This window comes from Equus quagga, chromosome 2 (assembly GCF_021613505.1).
Source record: "Equus quagga isolate Etosha38 chromosome 2, UCLA_HA_Equagga_1.0, whole genome shotgun sequence".
NCBI lineage: Eukaryota > Metazoa > Chordata > Mammalia > Perissodactyla > Equidae > Equus > Equus quagga.
This window is the reverse complement of record NC_060268.1, coordinates 45,921,270-45,947,242: the sequence shown is the minus strand read 5'-3', so window position 1 is coordinate 45,947,242 and position 25,973 is coordinate 45,921,270. Positions and strand designations below refer to the sequence as shown.

Here is a 25,973-nt window from a genome sequence, read left to right as displayed (position 1 = left end):
TTATTTTGTGTAATCCTCATGAAAAAAAGATATGCTTATTATACATAGTATTGAGAATACTCAATACTCGATACTCCCAATACAACTGATCTCCTAGGATAGTCAATTTGACTAGGAGTTGATGAAAACTAAATCTTCTACATAGAAATTTATATGTGTGATGATTGGAGGAATTCTGCACAGGCTAACTTCTGGCTCTGTATTGCAAACCTCCTGTCTCCTCCATGATCCACATACTTCTGGTGCCAGGTGCTATAGGACACGGTCATGTTGTTGACCTTATCATGACCTTGTCATGTCGTGTTGTCATGACCTTGAGCCCTGCAGCTTCATGTTGCAATACAGAGTGAGTCCCCATGGAGGTAGGACTATTCCTGAGAACCATTCCTTCTCTGGGGCGACTTAACTCTAGTTAGTCACCTAGTAACTTAACTCTATACAGAAATGACAGTGAATCACATAAATAGACTCCACTAAACACAGACTCAATGTGTTTCCAACTTGACAGCCCCTTGTCAGGATCCCAGCACTGTCTGACATGAGGCAAAGTGGGATGGGGGAAGTTAGAACGGAGGAGACAAATGATCTTAGCCCTTGTGGCTAAAATATTTTACTTTTCAAATAAAAAACGAAAAAAGGAAAAACAATGCAAACACACTTCTAGTGCTACTCCCAGGGCCTTAGTGGAACGTGCATGTGAGGGGAGCTGAAGCTTAAGCATCATCAGCTTCATGGCAGGTCTGCCTCTGGTAGCGATTTGAGGTCAGAGAGGTAACAGGGTGGGTGAGTGAAGATCAAGCAGGGCCCTGAAGGCCTCTGTAAGAACTTGCTTCTTCTCTCTTGAGCAAGAGCAACATTGGACATTTTGAGCAGAGGAAAGAGAGGATTCCAGTGGCAGGCAGGTTAATGCTCCCTCCCCCCACAAATGACTGTGTCCTAATCCTTGGAACCCGGGAATATGTTACCCTATGTGATAAAAGGAACTTTGCAGACCTGATTAAGTTATGGATCTTGAGATGGGAAGATTATCCTGGACTCTGGAGGTGGGCCCGATGGAATCACGAGAGTCCTTATAAGAGAGAGGCAGGAGAGTCAGTCGGAGAAGGTGATGTGATGGTGAAAGGAGAGGTCAGAGGCATGTGGCCATGAGCCATAAGCCTCCAGAAGCTGGAAAAGGCAAGGAAGAGATTCTTCCCTGGAGCCTCCAGAAGGGACCCAGTCCTGCTGAAACACCTTGATTTTAGCCCTGTAAGGTTCATTTCTGGACTTCCGACTTCCGGAATAATAATATACTTGTGTTGTTTTAAGCTGCTAGGTCTGCGGTCATTTGCTGGAGCAGCAGTAGGAAGCTAACACAAGCCTGAGAGGATCAGTCTGCTTGCTCTGTTGAAAGGAGATTATAGGCTGGGGGAAGCAGGGAGACCCGGGGGAGGCTGTTGCAGGAGCTTCGGGGAGAGTGAGGTGGCTTGGATCAGAGTGTGGGCAGAGGAGGGGGTGAGAAGAGGGCAGATTGCTTTGCTGCCCAAAGTTCTGGCTTCATTGTACCTCTTTTGAAACGTGTATTATCTGAACGCCTCATGAATAGGTGAACAAAGTGAGGCTCCTATTTTTTTCTTTTGATCTTTTCACACTTGGTCCCATATTCTACTAGAAGGAACAACTGAGAAGGACCTGGAGATATCTTCTTGCAGGGTACTTATTTCACCCCATCTCGGGAGGCAGACCGCCCTACCAAATTCCTTCTCTTTTCAGTAAATGACTGCAGCTCAGCTGGGGTAAGGTGCTGGGCAGAGCAACCTGCCCCACTCCACAGTTTGTGCACCGCCGCATGCGTGCCCTTCAGAGCTGCCTGGGATAGGTGGGGATGCCTTTTGACCACCCATCTGGGCTTGACTTTCCTTTTCTCTGGTTTCCATGGCTCCCTGGGTCTGTCCTCTGCTTCCTTGCTGTGTGAATATTTGTGGGCAATCACTGTCTTGTTTTTCCTTCACTGTCTAGAATAGAGCCATGCTCAAAGAGGCTCAATAAATATTTCTGGAATAAATCACTTTGTCTTGGCTCCAGCAGATTTTATTTGCCACATGGGTTCAGGGATCTGAGACACAGAAACCAATACGAACTAAAGAAACTCAATTTACAGCCCCATGCATCTCAAATTGACCAACGCAAGCTCTGAAAAACCCAGCTTCCAGTGCAACCCCTGAGCTATCAAGCAGACTACAGACCCCTTCAGATTTCCTTCCCGTGCATCTTTCTTTTCCACCTGGGGTTCTCTCCTCTCACTTTGTGACAAGTGTCTTGCTTTCCCTTGGATGGCCAGAATGTGTCTCACAGTGAAAAATTAAATGTCTTCCAGCTTCTTCTAGGCTCTTGTGATCCTTGGGGTAGATCCTGATTTCTTTTTTTTCTTTTTGAATGGGGATGCTGTAGAAAGATATAGCTATTTTTCATCTTTACAGAAAATATTCCGATCCTGGCACAGTCCGTAAAAATGCAATTTTTGCTATAGATAATCAAACCGTGAAGGAATGTAGATAAAAAACCAACAGTCTAGCACTGGGTCCCTATGAGAAAGGTTGCAAAGAAAGCAGCCAGTTCTGAACAGGGATTTGGGAATGTGTTGTCTGTGAGGATTGCCAGGAGAGGGCAGGCAGGTTCTCTAGGAAGGTTTCCATGGTGAAGCAGAGAGAAGTGTGGAAGCAATGGGATGGAAGAGGTCACAGGGCCACAAGGTTAACTGGGAGGGCGCACGTGATTTGAAGTACGCCCTGGAGTATTGCATTCGATGAAAGAGGCCTCTTCTCCCTCTCCTTGACCTCTGGAGACGGGCACACATCAATTGCAGTTTCCCAGTCATCTCCTCCCAGTACCACCCACTGTCTCCTTGTACCCAGAATCTCTTCCAAGCACCTTTTACAAGGCAGGCAGTTCAGTGTTTGAAATCTGACTCGACTGCATAATCTTGCTAGGTCTTTATTTTCCTCATTGGTAAAGTGGGACTGATAATAGCGTGTACCTAATGTGATTGTTTGGAGGGTTAATGAAATAATGTGTGCAAAACATTTCATATACTATCTAGCTTTTAACAAGTACTCAATAAATGCTAGCTGTTATTATTATCATCATATTAAAGTGAGTCTTAAGTTTCCAGTTGTGAATCCATACTTACAGGAAGCTATAGACTGAGGGCTTATATGAAGATTTTATTGGTTTTCCTTGTAACTTGTATAATACAGTTCATCTATGCTGGAAGAAGAATGAATCGGTAAAACATTTCTGTTTTACTTCGGGAAGCTATAATAGTAAGACATGGGAGGAATAAAGTTCCCAATAAATAAAAATTTCCAAATATCTGAAGCTGATGAGCAAATTGGCTCAGCCAAGAGGAAAACAAACTCAAAGCTCTTTAGAATTTGTTTGAACCCCCGACTCTGTTTCCAAGCTCTTTTGTGAGGACAAGAATAAAAAAAAATTGTGGGAAGATTTTTTTTTTTGCCTCGATTCTCTTGAATTTGCTGCTTAAATGTCAATAAGTCCCAGCAGCTGCAGGTCACCCCCGGGTTTCAAGAGGAAACCCCAAATTGGGGCACATATTTTTCAATTGTGTCAGAATGTGCTCTTGGAGTCAACTCAGATTTTCTTGGAGCCTGGGGAAGTCTTGTCTTTAAAGGTCTCCCCACTCATTGTTCTTTCCTCATGTCTTTAATGAATCTCTTTGGCTCCCAACCACGCAGACCAGATTGTGAAGAATGACAGGGAAAAGCTTACGTTATTGATTTGGCTTCAGGGAATTTTTCTGACCCAACCCAAAAAACCAACAGCAACCCTAAACCCCAGATGACACCTCATGTTTGGAGACGTTCTTCAGCTTTTGGATTGAGACCAACCTTGACGAGGAACTAGTCCATGCCATCAGGGTTTTATCTGGAGACCCCAAATTCTCCATGGTACTTCATTGTTTCAGGACTTTGGGATCTAAAGCCAATTGCTTGAAGGCTGGCTCCTAAACCACATTTGATGAAGGACAAAATGCTCTGGAGTTAATTGAAGAAAGACAGTTGTGTTCCTTAATAAGAGACTCGTGGTTACTGAGATCATTCATGGGTCCATTGGAAGCCTCCTGAATCTTTCCCTTACTCTTGGTCTTGTTAACAGAGAGCTGTTAGTCTTAAATATTAAGGTGTTACGAATTGTTCACAGACAACTAAAAAAAAGATGGAAATAACCTGTCGCCTCTTGCCTACTGGAAGTGGAAGCTGGACAATGTATAATTTATTACATCATGAGGGAAAAGAACCCAGATTAGGAGTTGGGTGTTGCCTTTGAGGACCTGGAGTAGAATCAATGGGCATCTCCCAATTTCTACTGAAAATATTCACAAAATTACTTCAGGTCCTCTTGAGAAATAATAATATAAACAACTTCAAAACTGACTGTCCAACCTTGGGTCAGTTCCTTTTTTCACCTCTTATTTGCTATTTTTTTCAAAAAAGAGTTTTCTGGTATTTTTCTGTTTATAAAGTGCTTTCCATACATTTTCTCACTTAATGATGGCAACGCAAAATGGCATTATTTTACTGAGGAGCCATAGATAGGGAGAGGTTATGAGTTAAAATGTGCTCACACAGATAGTCTGGTGGAAGGAAATCTTGGGCCACTTGCTTCGAGATCCAGGCCTTTTTCTCATGTGAGGGCTCTTTCATCAAATTTTTTTGATAGATCCAAAAAGTATTGCTAACAGGGAACAACATCTTAATGGCAGTTAAAAATTTCCAGTAGAGTGGTGTTGTGTCCCTCCTATCTTTTAAACTTGTGTCTTAGTCACCTGATAACACTTTTGGATGTTCGGGATGCATCTCTTCCTTCCAAATGGAAAGACAAACATACATACGTGCATAAGTGGATATGACTTTTTCTGTAAGGTCTGTGGCCCACCTGGAACCACCCATGGGTTGTCATGTGAGGCTTTTTAATTTTTTTTTTTTTGGGTGAGGAAGATTGGCCCTGAGCCAATATCTGTTGCCAATCTTCCTCTTTTTGCTTGAGGAAGATTGTTGCTGAGCTAACTTCTATGCCAATCTTCCTCTATTTTGTATGTGGGACACCACCACAATATGGCTTGATGAGCAGTGTGTATGTCCATGCTCGGGATCCAAACCTGTGAACCCCAGGCCACTATAGCGAAGTGCACAAACTTAACCACTATGCCACTGGCTGGCCCCTAGGCATTTTTATTTTTAGTGTTGACTCTAGTTGATCATCAACCTTGCTTCTATATTTTCTTCCATTCCACTTTACTTTTTTTTTTAAAGATTTTATTTTTTCCTTTTTCTCCCCAAAGCCCCCTGGTACATAGTTGTATATTCTTTGTTGTGGGTCCTTCTAGTTGTGGCATGTGGGATGCTGCCTCAGCGTGGTTTGATGATCAGTGCCATGTCCGTGCCCAGGATTCGAACCAACGAAACACTGGGCCGCCTGCAGCAGAGCGCGCGAACTTAACCGCTCGGCCACGGGGCCAGCCCCCCATTCCACTTTACTTTTAAAATTTAAACTACTATTTTTCCTATAGTACATTCCTGAGTAGTTATTTTGGAGATGGCCTTGTATGGCAACACTCTTACATGTCTGAAAATGTTTTCATTGCCCCTTCCCACTTGATTAATTATTTGGCTGGGTATAGAATTCTAAGCTCAAAAACATTTTTTCTTAAAACTGGGTGGTGGGCATCATTTCATTGTCTTCTATCATCCTTGTTGCTGATGAGAAATTTCATGTTGATCTGATTCTTGTATCTCTGGAGCTAACCAATATTTTTTTTTCCTTCTGGACATTTTAAGTATTTTCTCTTTGTCTTTGGAGCTCAAAATTTTATGATCTGTGATCCGTTTTCATTCATCCTAGTTCCACGTGGTGACCCTTTCACTTTGAAGAGTTATATCTTACGCTGGGGCAGGGAAATTTTCTTCTATTTGCTTGATTATTTCCTCCCATCCATTGTTTGTGTTCCCTTCTCCTAAGTGTTCTTTTCCCATTTTCCTCCTCTTTGTCATTTTGATATGTAGTTTAAGAGATTTCTTCAAACTTATTTTCAATTCTGTCCATCCTATACTGTTTTTCTATTAAATATTTTTAATTTCCAGGCACTCTTTCTTGGTCTCTGTTTTCTTTGTTCCTATCAACTTGCTCTTTTTTCATGGCTGCCATGTCTTTTTGAATGTCTTCAAGGTACTAGTTAGAATTAAAAAGATAAAACAACCCCTTTGCCCCACCTGTTTTCAGCATTATCTCTTCCTCTTACATCCTTCTCTTTTGTGCTATTGGTTTTTCTCAGATGTCTGATGACTTATAGTCGCTTGTTTGTATTTACAAATGAAGGAGTAGGTGGGTTAGTGCAGGTGCCAAAGTTTTTTTCCATTTAGTAGGAGGGCCGGTGATGTAGCCAGCTCACAGAGAAATTTTCCTGTGTGTCTTAGTCCATTCTGGCTGCCGTAACAGAGTACCATCGACTAGGTGACTTGTAAACAACAGAAATGTATTTCTCACAGTTCTGGAGGCTGAGAAGTCCAAAATCAAGGGACCAGCAGATTCGGTGTCTGGTGAGAACCTGCTTTCTTGTTCATAGATAGCTACAGTAGTACCCCCAATCTGTGGGGGACACATCTAAGACCCCCGGTGGATACCTCAAACCGCGGATAGTACTGAAACCCTATATATACTGTTTTTCCTATACATACATACCTATGATAAAGTTTAACTTATATATTAGGCATAGTAAGAGATTAACAACAATAACTAATAATAAAATAGAACAATTATAAAAATGTACTGTAATAAAAGTTACTGTAGATCTTAGCAAACTCAGCATGTGATTTTTCTTTCCTTATTAAGTTGTGAACTTTCATCTTTTCACTTAAAGGAAGCACTTTACAGCTTCCCTGGCATATGCGAATTTCCAGCATCACTACACTTGTTCTTTGGGGCCATTATGAAGTAAAATAAGGGCTACTTGAACACCACCACTGTCATACCGTGGCGCTCCATCTGATAGCTGAGATGGCTACGAAGTGACTAGTGGGGGTAGCATCTACAGCGTGGATATGCTGGACAAAGGGGTGATTCACAACCTGGCTGGAAGGAGTGGGATGGTGTGAGATTTCATCACACTACTCGGAACAGTGAACAATTTAAAGCTTATGAGTTGTTTATTTCTGGAATTTTCCATATAATACTTTGGACTGTGGTTGACCGCAGGTAACTGAAACTGGGGAAAGTGAAACCATGGACAAGGGGGACTACTGTATCTTCTTGCTGTGTCCTCACATGATGGAAGGGGCAGGGGAGCTCTGTGGCGCCTCTTTTATAAGGGTACTAAGACCATTCATTTGGCCTCCACCCTCATGCCCTAATCATCTCCAAAGGCCCCCAAATACCATCACATTGGGAATTGAGTTTCAACATAGGAATTTTGGAGGGACATAAACATTCAGTTTATAGCACTGTAGTTAGTCAGGCAGTCTGGCGAATCCCACAACTGCCTCCATAAGGCAGGGTTTACTAGCGCCTGAGTCTGCTGTAGCTGACGTGGAAGCTTCAGAGCCATTTCTCTCTTAGGCCTGAACACCACCCTTGGTTTTCTTCACAGGCATGTTGCCTACTCTCTTTAGTGGGCAAGGGAGGGGTATATGGGAGGGCTCACCTGGCTCAGTTGTTATTTGATTATTCTGGTGATGATTTAAAACTAAAGTGATCAGCCAATTTATCTTCTAAACCAGGACACTTTTGAGACTGAAAGGGGATCCTATTAATTATTTTGCCAAGACAATAGGCGTAAACTGGAACTGTCACCCTGTCTATAACACGTTCTCAACCTTTGTATTTATTGACTGAATTTGGAGCTTCTCTGGGGTTCCACTGGGAAGACTGCTCTTCTAATTCTTTTGGCTAGAATTATTCATATGGTTTTTTTTTTTGGTCAAATTGATCCCATCTGATATCTATTTTTATTTTCTAGACTTTCTTTAAAATTTATGAACCTCTGTTAGCCCCCACTCTTGTTTTCCGGCACTGTTCTGTTTTTATTCTTTTTAAAAAACATGTTTTCTGTCCTTTCAGTAGGACCTGAGAGGGAAGGGAGTCAGAAGGACATACTCAGTTTGCTCTCTTGAGCTATAAGCTCTTTTACTCCACTTTAAACGTTGCTGGCTTACTACTTTATACTTTATACGTGATGTGTATCACTTTACTGGAAGCAGTCAAATTCAGTGATAACAATTGTGCAGGAGGCAGCTCACCCTGGGAAATCATGAACTCCCTTGGTGAGTACTTTCCTTTCATTGCTCTCACATCTGGAGGGCTCTCACGATGCCTACGAAATATTGAGCATTAAATCATTGAACCTCCGAGCAATTCTCAATGGGAGTTGTTTATGGAGGATTCATTTTCCCTTCCTTTTCTTGCGGGATATGACTTATTGTCAAGAGGGGTTTGCACTCCCCCACACGCTGTCATAGCACGTGGAAAAATGTCAGTTCCTGCAAAGACAGTTCAGGGCTTCACATCATCCGGTTAAAGGCAGAGAACAGTAGAGATTTAGAACCGAAGCCAGAATTTTGCAGAGCTTAGTGAAGGGATGGAAAACCTTCCACTAGAATTAATCCATGAAGACTCAGTTCGGAAAGATAGTAGTTACTGGAAGTACAAAGCAAAGATTAAGATTTAATAATAAGGATTTAGAAGCGAAAAGGACTCCCTGGCTCTAATAAGGTCTCATGGGACAAGAGCAATGTGGACAGAAGAGGATCCAAACTTTCCTCGCACGGAAACTACTCCTTCGGTTTCTTTGGAAAAGGGCTATTCTCAGTTCTTGGGGAGAGTGGTTACATGAAGATGCTGGACAGGAGTCAAGATTCTGGTGTTTGGACTGAGTAAAATTAGGTACAGAACTATAGAATTCTGCTCTTGGATGTGCTTCATATAAAAGTGAAATTTAAAAATGATCATCTGAATGTATATGATCTAAAATAAAATGAATTAGTATACAAATTAGCATATTTGATTTTTGATTTACAGCTAAAGTTAATCTACAAGTTATATCCAGATGCCAGTGAGCCAGGTTAATCTTTGCCATGCAGAAGAGAGCCCTCCATGCTCACCTTCCCAATAATATCCCTTGTTTTCCTGTTAGCAGTTTTACTGTGCCTGGGTTAACATAGAGGTGTATAAACAAATTATTCAGCATTTCAACTTTTAAGTTCCCTCGCCCTCCAAAATTCCATTTTGGGCTTTGACATTTTTGCTCTTTGTTGGGGAATCAGCAAGAAAGAGAGGATGGTGCTTTTGTAGCCAGGATTTGAAATGTTTCTTTCAGGGGATGATTGGTTGAGAGGTTGCTTTCTGGTGGGTTCTGGATTTCAGAGTTATACACGTTAGGGGCAAACCCACTCAGGTGTTGTCAGCTGTGGACATCAGTCCAATATTGTTCTTATCAGCAATTAGGTGGAAAACAGGAATAATTGCAGAGAACTGATGTTATTAGATGGGTAAGAAGGAAGCTGTGTAAGTGGAGGTCAAGCAGACAAAACGCTCTACAAATGGTAGAAACCCAACCATAACCAAGGCAGGTGCTGTTTGTCGGGAGCAGTCCTCAGATGACCTTCATACTTGAAAGTTGAGCCACAGGGGCTATAGAGACTTTTAGATTCCTCTTGGATTTTTGGGAAAAAGTAGTCAGTTCTTATAATCATGGTGCCTGGCATATAGAGGGCCGGTGATTAAATACGTTCCTTTCTTTCTTCCCTCTCTCTTCATCAGCCTCATCTTTCTCATCTCCCTTCTACTTACAGCTCTTCTCTTTGCTTTCCTCTTGCTCTTCCTTCCCCCATCTCTAATATGTGCCTCCAAGTTATTTTCCAGCTTCCAGTCTCTTTTATCTCTGTGGTTGTGTGTCCCTTTTCTAAACTCAGCCTCTTGCTACCATCCCTATACTTTTTACCACCTGTCACTTACCCAGATGGAGAACTGTGGGATCAAGGGAATCCCAGGGGAGATGGTCTAGTCACTTACCATGAGAGTCCAACGTTGACATCTGGTGGTTACTTTGCTGATCTTCTTCCCTTAGCTTTCACTATTCCATTATTACCCTTTGTCAACTGGATTCAGTAAACAGAGAGCAAGAACTTGCTGCCCTTACTACAGAAACATGCTCTGCTGGTGTTTCTGGGGCACTGTCTTTTCTTGCCACCTGCAAATTTTAATTTTTGCACTATCATAATCTTTGAGTTTGTCATCCTTTTATTTTCTTATTTGTACTGGTGTTCGCATTTGCTTCCAGAAGACATTTTATTTTTTTTGCTTCCAGCTGAGGGCAGGTCTCAGTTTCTTGATGATGTGGAGTTCCTCTCAATATGCCTGGATTGTTTAGAAATATTGCCTTTGGCTCTGTGACCATGAGGTCAATGACCTTACTGGCCACTTCAGTATGGTTTTGTTTGGCTATGTCATAGTTTGTGACTTTCTATCCACCCCCACCCCCCTAAAAAATAATTCCTTCCCAGGGTGGCATTTGACTTCTAGCAGCTCCTTCTCCTTTAGGAACTATAGTAGTCCCCCCTTATCTGCAGTTTTGCTTTCTGCGGTTCCAGTTACCTGCAATCAACAGCTGTCCAAAAATATTAAATGGAAAATTCCAGAAATAAACAATTCATAAGTTTTAAATTGCCCACTGTTATGAGTAGCATGATGAAATCTCATGCTGTCTCGCTCCGTCCCGCCCTGGACGTGAATCATCCTTTTGTCCAGTGTATCCACACTGCATACGATACCCAACTGTTAGTCACTTAGTAGCTATCTTGGTTATCAGATTGGCTGTCGTGGTATCGCAGTGCTTGAGTTCAAGTAACCTTTATTTGCTTCGTAATGGCCCCAAAGGGCAAGAGGAGTGATGCTGGCAATACAGATATCCAAAGAGGAGCCTCAAAGTGCTTCCTTTAAGTGAAAAGTTGAAAGTTCTCAACCTAGTAAGGAATAAAAAATATTTGTATGCTGAGGTTGCGAAGATCTGTAGTAATTTTTATTGCAGTATATTGTTATAATTGTTCTAGTTTATTTTATTATTAGTTATTCTTGTTAATCTCTTACTGTGCCTAATTTATAAGTTAAACTTTATCATAGGTATATATGTATAGGAAAAACAGTATATATAGGGTTTTGGTACTATCCGTGGTTTTAGGTATCCACTGGGGGTTTTGGAACGTATTTCCCATGGATAAGGGGGGACTATTGTACTTGAAGTTAAGAGAAAGTGTCTTTATGGAGCTGAAGGGATATAGAAATTGGGGACACATAATGTTTTGCTTTATGGCTGGCATCAGAAAGACAATAAGAAACTTTTCAGCTTTCCATTTTGGCACTTTCCAACACAACTTCCAACATTTAGGCTGGAAAAGACCAATGCCCTTCAAATTTCAAAGGAAAGAATTCTTGCAACCTTGGTGACAATCAGAGTAACCTAAGTGATGTTAGTTTAATGAGTTATATGTTTCTTTGAGTTGAAAATTTAATTTCCTACCTAATTTCTCCTTCTCTTTAGAAGTGGAACGGAAAGTGAAAGCCAATGACCGTGAATATAATGAAAAGTTCCAGTACGCAGTGAGTAAAACACACAGCACACACATGCTGGGGTCAGTCTTACCTTAAAGACAGTAAGATTAATGGCTTCTAGAGCTTTGTGACTTCACTAAAAACTTTCTTTATTGGCCCATTTTAAGAGCAAGGTGCCATATGTTTCCATATATACAGATTTTAGTAATGTTTATACACTTATTTCTCTCCTGCACTAAGAGTGGTTGGTATGCTTACTAGTATGGGAAGAAAATGAAATATCTTCTTTCTCAAGAATTGATGTTTCATTCACTTTGGTGCCTATTTGGGCACTAGAACACATAGGAATAGTGTGAAAACGGGCCTCTATGGTAGTACTTGGTGATAGAAGTGGTGATAGTGGCTGATGGGTGATGAATGGCATTCGAGGGATTTTCTCTAAGCAACTCAGGCTGAATGTGGAAAAGTATATAGAGGAGAAAGTTCCCAGGTCCTGGATGATTGTATTTATCAAGTGAGCAGTGAGAATCATTACTTAAAACGTGCGGGCTTTAATCTTGTACTGAATTACATTTTTAAAAGATGAGTTTTTTTTTTTACATAACAAATATTTATTGAGTGTCTACTAAGTAACTGGTACCATTCTAGGAACTTGGGATACGTTGGTGAACAACTTTGTGAGTTATATCATGAGGCCTCATAAAGATCTCATTTTTCTATGACTCAACCTAAATTGCTACGTGGAGTCTTTTATAAGCTCTAAGAAAGATAACTGGTTGAACTGATTCTATAGGTGACATCTGGCCTATAAGACCGTTAGAAGATTGAGTGTACCAGCACACTTAATGAAAGAATGTCTCAATTCAAAGAGGGGTTTGACGACTATTAAGGCATAGAATTGTGAGAGTTATGGGGCATGCTTTGGCAGTGTTCATCCAGGCACTAGAAAGATGAGAGAGAGTTTTGCCCAATGGGTGATGTTTAGCCTTTTGTTCTTATTGGCAGGTCTTTCCCATATATATGGAGATGGATGCAGTGGGCTATCATAGCTTGATACTATTAAATATTCAACAGAGGTAGCTAACAACTCCTCTTTTCTCATGCTATCTTAATCATGTAAACTTGTGACTATAATTTGATTTTCAACGTAAGGTTCCCTACAGAGAGTCAGTATGCTGTCTCTGTGACTGATTTCTCAATGTAAAATAATACAGTGGCACTCTGATTTTCTTCATCAGTCTTATAAGCTTGGTTAAAGTAAGTCTGCTCTTGAGAGAAGGAATCGCTCTCGGGAGGCTGATGAACGTGCTTCTTAGCCTGAGAGCCAGAGGGACTATAATTCCCCACGGTGACTAATGCCACTCTGTGCAGCCTCCTGACGTCTAGTCATTTAGCCCCTCTGGTGATGACCAGACTTGGCCCCATGTCTTTCCTTTCTACAGCTACTCCTTAGCTATAGAGGATGACCTTTGAAAGCCTTGACCATCAAACCCCAAATAAGAGGAGTAGATATGTGTATATGTTAAGACCTTGGGGATAAAACAATAATAAGTCATCTACTATGTGGTAATTATGCATTTAAATACTTAGCTGCATTTACTTGTTTCCCAACCTGTAACAAGTATTTTCATTCTGGGAGTGATAGCTCGATAAGGAAGCTATATCCTATTTGCATTTTGTAAGATGATACAGTCTTTTCTGTTTACGCTTATTTTTATGTTAACTATGAAATTTTTCAAACCTACAGAAAAGTATAGGAAACAATATGACACCTGTGTGCACACCATCCAGATTGAATAGATGTTAACAATTTGCCATGATTGCTTCAGATCTTTCTTCCTTTTACAAGTGATAACATGCCAATGATACAGAGATAGCTTTCTGTTGAGTGTGCCTGATAGTGAACAAAAGCACACCGATGTGTGGCTGTGGCTGTTTTCTTTTGGGTTTCCTAAAAATGATAAGGCAGTAGAACAGCATTCCAAAGCCACAGCAGATCGAGTAAGGCAGATTTGTCTCTGAGTTAAAACATATTAAGGAAAAGATGAAACCCATTATGGGCTGGCCAAACCAAGAATGACAACAAGCCTTGAGAAACAGAAGGTGCAGAGCAGAGACGGGCACAGGTATCCCAGGTCTAGTGACCAGTACCGTGGCTCAGAGCGTTGAGCCAGGCCCTCCTAGAAGGAGCATGGGTCCCTACTAGACCTGGCTGGTGGCGTCTTGATTTGGGAACTCCCAACAGGATGGCTGGTCATACACTGTACTGTGGGGCCATTCTCAGCCCTTGTCTATTTAGCTACAAATTGGGAATAATAAAAGTATTTATTTTATGGAGTTGTTGCAAGGATTGAAGTGGAATAACACCCAACGACTCTATGAGCTAGTCTATGTAGAGATGGGATTTGAAATTATATCTGACTTTAAGCCTTTTAAACCACTTCCTATATAGAATATCCTTTTAAGAAAGGCAGAATCCTGAGGTGTCTTGCTCAGTCTTGCCCAGCTTTAAAGGATATTACCCCAAATGGAAGTGGATTTAAAGAGACCCCCAAGAGATCACAGGGAGAATGCTTATAATACTTGAAGAAGTAATATTCCCACCTAAAGGCTGAAAAGAAAATGGGAATAAAGCAAAATTTATTATTAAAAAGATGAAAGGAGAAATGGTGAAGGCCCCTCAAATGTAGTGGAAAGAGTGTTTTGGGATAAGATAGACCATAGTTTGAATCCTTTTTCTCTCTCTTGCTTGCTAACTTGTGATCTTGATTTCTTTATTTCTCCGAGCATCAGTTATTTCATCTGCGAAATGGGGAATTTTCCTCACAGGATTGTCTACTAAAGGATGAAATGAGATAATTTATGTAAAATATCTGATAACAGTAAGACTAGCTAATATGTATTAGACGCTTACTATGTACCGAGCCCTGTGCTAAACCTTTTATATGGATTTTTCTCTTAAACCCTTGGCTGTGGGCAAGTACTCACAATAAATTTTAGATTCCCTATAAAGCCCTGAATAAAGTAAGATATTGGTGATAATAATGTTAGGAAGATACTGAGAAATTGGCTAAAGTTGTAAAGTTTTTGCAAAAACTATCGTGGCAAAAAAATGAGCAAATCTGAGATACTGAAGGTGTGGAAGTTGCTGACAAATTATGCAGATGATGCGATAGTAAAGAAGCAAATGCACCCAAAACAAGAAGACTGACAGCGGAAATGATTGCGGTAGTACAGACTCCCCCCGGCCCCGCCCCGCCATATAAGTCATATGGAAATGATAATAATTCAGTGAGATACTTATTGATTACCCTCTCTGTGCAAAGCATTTGATGAGTTCAGGAAATTTTGCTTATACTCTCAGCATGGATGTTGACAGATGCATGGTTAACAGGGATAACAGTAACAATGAAGTAGTGATGATAATAGTAATAGCTAACACACATATAGTGCTTGCCATATGAAAGGCATGGTTCTAAGCACTTGACTATATTAAACTTATTTAATCTCACAATGATTCTGCAAAGAGAGCGCTTTTATTATCTCACTTTTACAGACGAAAACACTGAGGCACAGAGATCTCACTTAAGTGCTTGCTCAAGGTCACACAGCTAGCTAATGGCTCCCATTCTTACAGTGGTGAGTCCAGCTTTGTACCAGGTGCTTTGTGCATATTGCTAATGTTCCACAAAACCCAGTGAGATGTACTGGGGCTTCATTTAGTCACTTGTCTAAGATCACACAGCTAATAGGTGGCAGAGTTAAATTGTACTTCAGATTGGCCAGATTCCAAAGCCTGTTTTTTCCTTGATTCCAGGCTCCTCTTTTGACCAATACTGAAAAACAAACAACAAACAAACAAACAAAATCCCCAAATCTCTTCTCCTTCCCTCACATACTTACTGGTAAAGTTTTTATACTCTGCAGGCAAAGGCAGATAAAGGAGATACGAAATTTTACAAATATGAGGCTAAGAATGACCTTAAATCTTACCCTTAGCAGTTGTAAATGAGAACTTGGGAGAAAAATTTACACAAAGCTCAGATAAATGATGTGATCTCCACAAGCATTAAGCCTGGCCAAGCAAACTTTTCTCTTTGAAGGCTAAAGGGAGATATTTCAATACCTAGAGAACCTTAATTTATCAACAAAGCCTAAAGCTTCAAAGCACATTATAGGTCATAGCACAGGCTTCAAAAGTGATCAAAAGTGCTTTTAAGAGATAAAGGGCTTAGAATATAAACAAAAGACAAAGTTAATGATTCTAAGTGAAGTTAATTGGTAAATTAGACATGATATTGTAAAAACTGGAAGGTGGGAAACAAAATTACAAGAGGGATTTCTGAGTGCCCAGATGCGTAAAACAAAGTGGGACTGGAGAGTGGAGGGAGAGCGAGACAAGTGGGAGAATTATTATTCTCATCAGAAAGGCGTTCGAAGTTTTCTTGGTTAATAATAGGAATGAATAATGGAAGTAATGAAAACAGTTGTTGTATTAAAATATATTGATGTTAAAAATGTTAGGAAAATGGTGAGAGCGAGCCAAACAGCCAGACTCATGATCCCTGCTAAAAGGAGTTCAAAGTGATGGTAGAGAAGCAGTGAAAACAGCTACAGTTGCATTAAAATTTGTTGATGTCAAAAACTGTCAGAAAAAGTGTTAGATTAATTATGGCTATTTCTGACTTGATTTGAAAATAAAGAAATGATGTTGGAAAACACTGGTTTTCCCTCTGGTTCATATTCTCTCTCTTTCTCACATAGGCAAAGGTGTGCACTGTCCTCATTCAATTCTCTTGATCTTAACAGAATTTGAGAAGGGAGATGAATTTATTTGTGTGACAAGAAGGTTATCCTGCCTCAAACTCAGAAACTTTAATAAAGCTGGACACTTTATATTTGAATGTATTTCATGCACAAAGGTAGATGGGAAATTTCTAGAGGATTTTTTCCAAGAGTTGAATTATTGATCCCATTCTGAAAGTGCACATGCTTATATAAGTCAGTGAAAATTTAACCAAATAGTTTTGCATGCTTGTAAAGAAAGCCTTCCAACTAAAAATTATGATTCTAACACCTTAATTTATTCCTAGAATTTTAAAATACCTTGTTGCTATCATGGTTGTTACATGGAATCTGTGGTTGCTCTCGTGGTTTTTGTGCTTGGTTGAACAATGACCATTTGGGTTTTTCAAAGAGTGTTCATTCAGTGTGACAAAATGGCCGACTCTCAGCCATCAGTGCTACAAGGACATCACCAAGACTCCCTTCAACATGAAGCCCTTCCATTTGTCTCCTATCCATTTAAATGGGGCTTTGTATGTTTCCGCAATCATTTCTCATTTCTCTTAACTTAGAATAAGTGGTTAAGTGTGGAGTAGAAAAATATGGTCCACCATCATTCTGAGTGTGTGAGCTTGGATGGTCACTGGATCTCTTTAGGCTCACATTATAGTAATGTGTCCATGTGTCATGTGACCAGACTGGTGTAACAGTAAAACTGCATGTTCCTGTGTATGTGGGTGAATCGATGATTCGTTGTCTCTTTTTTTACAGAAATAAAAATGATTTCCAACATTTAGTATATTCACAATATGCCTGCTCTATGCCTAGCAATCTGTGTGTGTTTGTTGACTTATTTACTTTCCAAAGAGGATTTGAGGCAATGAACAAAAAGAATATAAAGCTCAAAGGGATGAAAATACATGAGGAAGCTGGAGTGGGCAGAGTGGACCCCTAAATGTGTGCTAGAAGGCCCTATCTGCTGAGACTGGCAAGGTGTTGAGTGCTCCTGGGGTTATTAGGAAGAGGGTGTTGGGGCAGGCCCCATGGCTGAGTGGTTAAGTTTGTGCGCTCTGCTGCAGCAGCCCAGGGTTTCGCCGGTTCGGATCCTGGGTGTGGACATGGCACCGCTCATCAGGCCATGTTGAGGTGGTGTCCCACGTGCCACAACTAGAAGGACCCACAACTAAAATATACAGCTATGTACTGGGGGGATTTAGGGAGAAAAAGCAGAAAAAAAAAAAGGAAGATTGGCAAAAGTTTTTAGCTCAGGTGCCAATCTTTAAAAAAAAGAAAAGAGTTTGAATATGAGGTAATAGACTCTCAGGAGCTGAGGAGTCACAAAGTGAAAAGGATTTTATTTGCCCTCCATATGAAATGGATTGGATATCCACAGGGAAATACCCAGATTCATACAGACTGTAACTTGGGTGGAGTTAAAGCCGTAGTTTAGGGCTATCCCTTGGAAGGAGATATTTAAAGCCGGGAGAAAAGTAGAACTTGTTAAGGAGGGGTAGCTGGACTATGGGGTGTCGGGGTGGAAACTCAGGGTTAGTTAGAGAGGAGGAGGGAGGGAGCCCAGGAAGGAGCAGAGAGCAGCAAGGATCGAGGAGAACAAAGAGTAGACAGGGAAAGGAGCCTCTCAGGAAACAGGGTGGGTAACCACATCTGATGCCTGGTGCTCACGAGGTTAAGAACGGAGGAAAAACATGTTTAAATCAGAAGGAAGCACTTGGAGGACCTGAAGAAAGCAGTTTCATTTTTTGTTTTTAAAGTTGGGATTTGCAAGTCAGAGGGCAGGAAGAGAAACATACAAAAAGGAAGGTCGTGGGTACAGCCCACTCAATTAAGAGTCTGCAATAAAAGGGAGAGAAATGGTATAAGAGCTTTCAGGCTCACTGAAATGAAGTAAAGCATTTTTGGATTCTCACATATTTTGGCTATCCAGGTATATAAAGCCATGGAAAGGTACAACTCTAAATATTTTCTCTGGGAGATGCTTGGGATATCAACATGTTGGGACATATCCCATTGCTGCTTTAATTCCCAACCTGATGGAAAATTTGGGTTTCTCTTTCTTTTCTTCGTCAGCAGCATGGTTGCACTGCCAACATGCTGTAGAGGCTCACCAACAGGCCCAATAACTGGAGCAATTTATGCACCAGCTGAAGAGGACAGATGATGACAAGCATGGTGACACATTGGAATTAGTTGTGAAAAGTGCCAGTAACTTGTATTTGTTATGGGTTTCTGGTTGTTGATTGTTGCGTTTTTGTATTGGGGCGTTACCATAGTAACAGAAGCTTTTTAGCAAACATAGAAAATGCCGTTTGTTTTGCGTGCCGTTACTATCTGTGTAAATTATTCCACGTTCTATATGACAGAGGTTTTCATTTTTCCTTTATAAATAATTTACTCTCAGGGGAAAAGATAATTTTTGGACATCTCTCAGATACATTTTCATTCTGGCTTCAAGAGTTTAAAAGTATAAATATTTTATCTTTTTGACATCTGATTTATTTAAATAGTGTTATTCTTTAGCTAAGCATTTGTCCAATTCCTTGTTTCCTTAGTTTGGTTGATCTATTTTAATCTTTTATTTTAGCCTCTCAATTCCTCTTCTTAAATGCTCTAAAATGGCACATTAAGGTAGTTAGAGAATCCAGTTAAACTCTAAACCTCTGAAGTGTTTGTTATTTACCTGTTCCAAGCTAGAGATAATTTCAGCATCCTCATAAACTAGTTCCATTCCATTGGCTTTGTGAAGTAAATTTCAAGTAAAGCCACACAGATTTGGTTTGTTTACTTATTTTACTTTCTTCCCTGCAATGATATGAAATTAAAAAGTTGCCAGGCAATATGCAATTGGAATTAGCAGACTTAAGATAAGCCAATTTTGATGTTAGAATTTTGGAGCTCTGTTATAGCCTAACTGTAGTGGAATAGATTTAAACTAAGACCGAGAAATGAAAACATAAAAACATGGAGCAGGAAGAAAAGTAACTTCCTGTGTGGAGACAGCTCTCCAATGCAGTTTCCTTTGTTGGCAAATGGTTTATGAAAGTAATCCATAAATCACCCACGTGGATAAAATTGGGCAAGTTCAGTAACAGTTGAGAAGTTAACGGAAAAACCACCAACCCCAGCGGTCTGAAAGTGGTTTTTAATCTTGTTTTGTAATTTTCTTTCCTGGACCAAAGAGTTTGGTTCTGTGAATCATATTAAAAGACGGTAACTATCATATTTTACATTTTGTAGTTGAAAGATTAATCAATTCATTCGTGTTAAAAATGTAGTCTCGAATTCGTGCCCACTGTTATAAAACCAGTGCTCAAATTGCTGTTGTATTTTATATCTGCCTTTCTGTGCAGTTTCTTACAAAGGTAAGCTATTTAGGCGTTAAAGTTAAACTTGAAGACACTTTAAAAATGGGCTTAGGCATTGGTTAGGGGCTATATATATGTAGAAATGTATGTGTGTTGCATGTTGCATGAATGTGTGCATGTAGGTAAGGTTGTAGTTCTAAGAATGTGTGTACATCTTTGTAAGAATGTTCTGGCTTGAATAATGAGAGACTGTTCTTGGAGGAATTAAGCAGAAGACAGCAATCAGATTCTTGCATCTAGATTGGTGATCTAAATCTCTAGCTGCCGACGCCCTGTCTGGACATCTCTAGGAGCCCTAATGGTCTGGGATTTCATGTGCGCTCCTTGATTGTCAAGTTTGCTGTGAGTCAAAGTCCTGTCATTACAGCTATGGCTGTCCAGATGCAATCTAGACATGTTGCAGATGGTTACATCATTGTGCACCAACAGTCCAAAAGCTCAGGGAAGAAGAGTTATTTCATACAAAAGGAAAAACCTGACTGACTTCTCTGGTGCAGTAAGGAAGTTAGCTTAAGTTCATTGCAGAATCTCCGTGTAGAATTATCTTTTAAAGCTTTCCCATCCACTTTTCTCTGCAGAATTCTCATTGGCGACATATCCAGTCTGTGTTTATATCCCTCTAGAGGAGGGAAACTCACCAGTTCTGAAAACAGCCTTTTCTATCTTTGGATAGTTTTGATTATTAGAGAGTTTTTCCATCAGTTGAGCCAAATGGATCTTCTCTTGCTTTATTATCCATTGGTTTAGCTTTTCTCCTGAGCCCAAAGCAGAGCAAATGTGTCTCCTGTTTCTGTGACAACCCTTCTGATATTTGTATTTAAAATATCAAACTTGGGTTCACTCGGTAGACTAAAATCCAGAACAATCATCTCCAGTCACCTTTCTTCAGCTTTCCTATCACTTCTTAAATGGGTTGCTCCAAAGTCAAACAGAATATTCTAGAAGTTATTTGACCAGCTTGAAGTAGAAGAATTATTAATGCGGCCTGAGCTTGCACTAGCTTCTTCGTGATTGCTGACTCCTATTAATCTCATATTAATATCATTTTCATTGTTAATGACAAGAACTGAGTCACATTGACTCTGTATCTTGCTTATTATAGAACTTGACACACGACAGGCACTTACTCTGTCATTAAACTATCCTTTTCATTATTGTGTCACATGTGGGCTTACTGAGCATGTCTTCTGCATCTTCATTGATATCTAATCCAATGGGCCAATTGAATCAGAAGCTCTAGAAGTGGAGTCCAGGCACTGGTATTTTTTTAAAGTTTTTCAGGTGATTCTAATGAGAAACCAGGATTAAGAATCATGATGTAAGTTATTAATTAAAATATTCAGCACAACACAGTTGACGACACAGCCATGTGCCTTATCACGATAGCTCCATAGAGGTTGCCATTGGGCCATTAATCATTACATCTTGTTGACTTCACTAGTTTCCAATTTCTATAATGAACCGTCTTTGCTACGAACCCAACTTTTGTTTAAATATGTTATATTATAGCTCTCTATTTTAATAAGTAGAAAGCCTTTCAAACAATCTATTGCAGAGCTGGTTTAGATGACTTCTATATGGAAGCAGAAGGATGGAATGAATAAGTGAACTTGGAAGATTCCTTCTCAAGTCATGGTTCTATGATTCTTGGAAACCACTTAGTCCCATGTTGCGATATTTTAAACACTTTTGTAGGCCAAATGCCACAAAAACGCCATTGTTCTCAGCAAGACATTTTTGAGGTTAGAAGCACAAATGGGCGGAACTTCTTCATAATGTTTTGCAGAGAAAGCATTGTTCAGACTTTTCTAGGTGAGAAAATAAGCTAAAGGAATGTTTGATTTTTTTCTTTATCTCTTGCTCTCTGATATGGGAAAAATAATAAACTGCATGAAGATGTGCTAAGAAAATGTGAAAAATCTACATTTATGCTAGTGCCTATCTTATTTTGGTAAAAGTAGTTGTCTAGGTTATGTACTGGAAATTACTGGTTTGTGTTGTGGATTATTAACAATTATATTAGCTCATGTTTTGTTTTGATAAATGGAATTGCTTTTCCCCCATGTTTTAGTATTTTGTATTTTTTTCCGATTGGGTTTATCAGCCTTGTATCGAGTAATTAGTAAGTGTTTATCACTTAGTTAAATATTTTAGAGACTTAAAGTATAAAGTAAGGTCATAGCTCTTCAGGAGTTTGCTGTCCCCTGGGGATTTTGAGATTCTTTTATATGCATAAATGAAATAACAGTATTAGACATTGTAAAATTAAGTATGGTAGGCAAATGTGTGAGATTAGACTTATAATTAGCATTTTTCACTGCATCTGGGTAAGGAAGACAATTTGCTAAAAAGAGGTGAATCCTTTTCTTAAAGTTGTTCATATTGGTAATACATGCCTTTTAAATGTCTCTCCTTTTTCTGTTCTGCCTCTTCCTCTTCCTTCTTCTTTACAATTAGTCCTGTCAAAATAGTTGTGTATGTCATGAGTAAGAGGGCACATGTTGAAAGTATTTTATGTTGCACTTTTGCAACAGAAACTTGGCATATTTCGATGGCATTTTTGGGAAACTGTGGGGCTTCTTCATAAATACAAAATCCAGTTTGAATTCAAGGTGTGGCTGGTGTAGATGCTATCAGCACTGTGCTGTGATAAGACCCTCCCTCAGTTACATGCTGATGGTAAGTGAAGTGCTTTCAGTTGAAGCTGTGTATGGATGGACTATGCCACACCTTCTGCCTTCCAGCTTTCCTCCCCATATCTTCCTTACCAAGGCTACTGAGTTGCCTGATGCTTTCCTGTTTCCAAGATCTTTCCCATCAGGAAGGAAATCCTCCTCACATTGAAGTGTTAGGAATTAATGTGTTATCCTCCCTTGGGTATTTGAGTTATAATGGAGGACAGAAGCCAGAGAACAGTGTTTGACACAAAGAGCTGGCCTGGAATTGATGCATCTGTAGTTGCCTTCGTTCCCTACCCATGTCTAGCCCATTGCCAGCTCTATAATTTTTGGGGAGAGGGCTTCTCTGAATCATTGCTATAGTTGACTTCTTATTTGTTCATTTATTCTTGCATTTATTTAACAACCACAACTGTTTAATTAAAAATGAAAAAGTATTATTACAAGATAAATTATGAAGAACAGCGATTACTGAGGAATTGCCGTGCACCTGATGCAGGGGTGAGGTACATAGAGGTGGACAGGACTCATTGGTACCTGCCTTCAAGGAGCTAAGCCACAGTCCAGGAGGGGCTTTTCTTCAAGTCTGGAGTCAGAAAATTTCCTAGAAGCCCAGAGGGTGCCATAGACCGTGATTCTGGCTTGGCCTATGCACATGTTTTCAGATTTCCTGGGTGTCACTTTCCTTACTGAGAGTCTAGGCAAATCATTTCACCGGGAAGGACTATTGTGGGAAGAGAACATCTAAAATGGGTTTGAAATCCTTTGTTGTTATAATATAAACAATAACCATTTTGGGAAAACCAGTTTCTCAAAAAGGTGTCAGACCACATGCTACAATCAGACCCCCTAGGTTTTGCCTCCTCCACCCCCTTCAAATCTCTTGTCCCATTTCTAGTGCCACTTGTGACTCTCAGTGGGAGGGACACAGAGCACAGTCTTCTATTCTCATGAAATGCCTCCCGATTCTTTTCTGCCAAATGCACCAACCTCTCTGGCTTCTTCCTCCTGAAAACCGACACACTTGCAGAGGAGTCTGGATGAACTTTGTTTTGGAATGCTTATTCCGGCTGGAGGGAATCAGGAGGAGGAATGTGGACGAGGCATGCGCTGGGAAGAGGGATATAATGGAAGTGGGATGAGGTGGTGGAGAAGGTGTGGGCGCTGCAGCCAGGAGCCCCTCATTCATTCATTCATTTATTCACTCAGGTAACAGGGGAAAGGATCTGGTCTGCTTTGTTACAAAGCAGCTTGGGGCACTGTTTTGCAATTCCTAGCTGACCTCCCCACTGATACTCGGGTGGGTCATTAACTATTAAACAAATGAATGCCCTCTGTAGCTTGCCGTGGAGTCTGGTACTTAGAAGTGTTCCTGTGAGAAGCAGCTTAGTTGCAAATCAGTTCAGCAACTTAGGGCATCTGTGCGGTGAGTTTGGACTAGAGACTCACATTTGAAGCCACTGCATTTTCCCTGTTCACATCGTGGGGCTCTTGCCTTCTCAGCACTTGTATGAGTTTCTTCTCGAATCTCTGGTCAGCTCCTACAGAAGACAACTGCCTACTTGTACTTTTTAGGGAGCCCCATTGCCAGTTTCATGAAGCGAATTTAGAGTACACTTTTTTTTTTTTTTAAACTCAGACTATCCTAAGCAAAAGTTCCAAATTTGGTGAAAATTCATTAAACCCTCTATGTACGAGGTGATCACAGAAAATAAAATATTGACATTTCCATTTATTGATAAATTATTTTTATTGCTGTTATGTTTTAATGACAGAGGATGCTTTTTTTCTTTTTGAGGAAGATTAGCCCTGAGCTAAAATCTGCTGCCAATCCTCTTCTTTTTGTTGAGGAAGACTGGCCCTGAGCTAACATTAGTCCTCATCTTCCTCTGTTTTATGTGGGACTCCTGCCACAGCGTAGCCTGATAAGCAGTGTGTAGGTCTGTACCTGGGATCTGAACCAGTGAATCCCAGGCCGCCAAAGCGGAATGTGCAAAGTTAACTGCTTCACCACTCGGCTGGCCCCATAGATGCTTTTGAAGCCTCTCTCTTCCCCTACTCCAGGGGAAGAATTTTTCTTTCCCTTTTTCCCAACCAGATCTTTGTTCTTCCCTGTCGATACTTCTAACTCCCAAACAAAAACCACTTAAACATAATCACAAAGCCAAGTGGTGTGGGTTTGTCTAAACTTAGATTTATCGCCCCAGCCTGGATGAGAATGGGCTGGAGACCAGGGGAGGCTAGGAATGTTGCAGGGGGACACCGCCAGGAGTTTGCTGGGGGTCCCAGTTGCCCCAGCACCCTGCAGAGGAGGGGAACTCATTGCTGCACACACTTCTCATCTGATCCCTAGGGATTCAGGAGAAAATTGCATAGTTACCCCAGAGCTGGTGTTATTTGTGTAGAGCCCTAGTGTAAGAGGTACAGTCCTAGGAAGGATTAGACTGTTTGTAGTGTGTTATAATAACCCCTTGGCCCTTTGGGAAATTCTTTATGTGTGCCTTTCCTCATTAACCGGACTTTTCCATTGTGCCTTTGTTATTATCATAAATGTGGAGGTTCTGCCTGAAATTTGGCCTCGTTCCCAGACTGTACAACATGGTCTAATTTTTAGTCCTAATAAACAAAGCAGCTCGTATGCACGAAGTTGTCCAAAGATGCCCTTGTAGTTCAGGAAACAGGACTGAGCAGGCCAGACTCGCATCAACTCAAAGAAATGGCCACTCTGGTTGTCCAAGGCCCCTGAAACCCTAGAGTGAGACGGGCCAGTATACCAAGGCTGAGGGCCTGCACCCCAGCAGATGGCAGATCTACAGGGCGGAGGCGCAGAAGAGCTTCGGCAAAGCAGAAATAGAAGGCAAACAACTCATTAGGGATGCCCCATGAAGGGCCCTCGGAAACACAACCTTCCATTTCTTTTCTGTTCTTTTTTGTAAGTCTTCCTTTTATTTCACCTCTTATCTCTCTGGAGGAGGCATATGCTAGGTCTCTCTCTTTATGATTTTAAGGATATTTTCAGCCCTTTTTCAGATGTCGCAAAATAAAAGTTAACATTTTACCTGGAGCTATTCAAAAGTCTTTGTAAGTTTTATGCATCTAAACACCCCGGAGAAAAAAAAAATTAGTGTGATTAAATTAATCTCAGAGGGAAATTTAATTTGTTCCCTTGATAATTGTCCAAAATGAGTTCTTTGTAGATAAATTACTATTCATAGGCCATTTACTTGCTCTAGAACAGCTAACCCAAGGCCTGAGGGTGGAAAACAGAACATTTCTGACGCTGTCAGGCAGATTGGCCTGGGGGGAGACTGAAGCCTGAAACCTTGCCTGGCTTCTGCCTGTGTTCCTGAGGTCTAGACGGCAAATGAAACTCCCTTGACAAGCCCTGTGGACGCTCTCTCTAGATCGAAAGGGCTGAAAATGACTGCTCCGGCTGATGGAGTTAGCGCATGCCCTTCACTCTGCTCTGGTTTAGAGAGGTCTTCACCAGATGAAGAATGTTCTCTGAGGGTCAGTGAGTTAGTTCACC

General features: G+C 40.6%; 1 protein-coding gene across 6 annotated transcripts in view; it reads left to right on the top strand.

Moving 5' to 3' along the window:
- ATP8B4 (ATPase phospholipid transporting 8B4 (putative)) overlaps positions 1-25,973 on the top strand; it is a 217,090-nt gene that overhangs the window by 27,545 nt on the left and 163,572 nt on the right. For all 6 annotated transcript variants that reach the window (XR_006887667.1, XM_046655054.1, XM_046655056.1 and 3 more), the window contains exon 4: positions 11,588-11,646. Coding sequence is in view for 5 of the 6 variants with exons in the window: in XM_046655054.1 (XP_046511010.1) it covers positions 11,588-11,646 (59 nt within the window). In the remaining variant the exon portion in view is untranslated. The remainder of the gene's footprint in view (positions 1-11,587; positions 11,647-25,973) is intronic.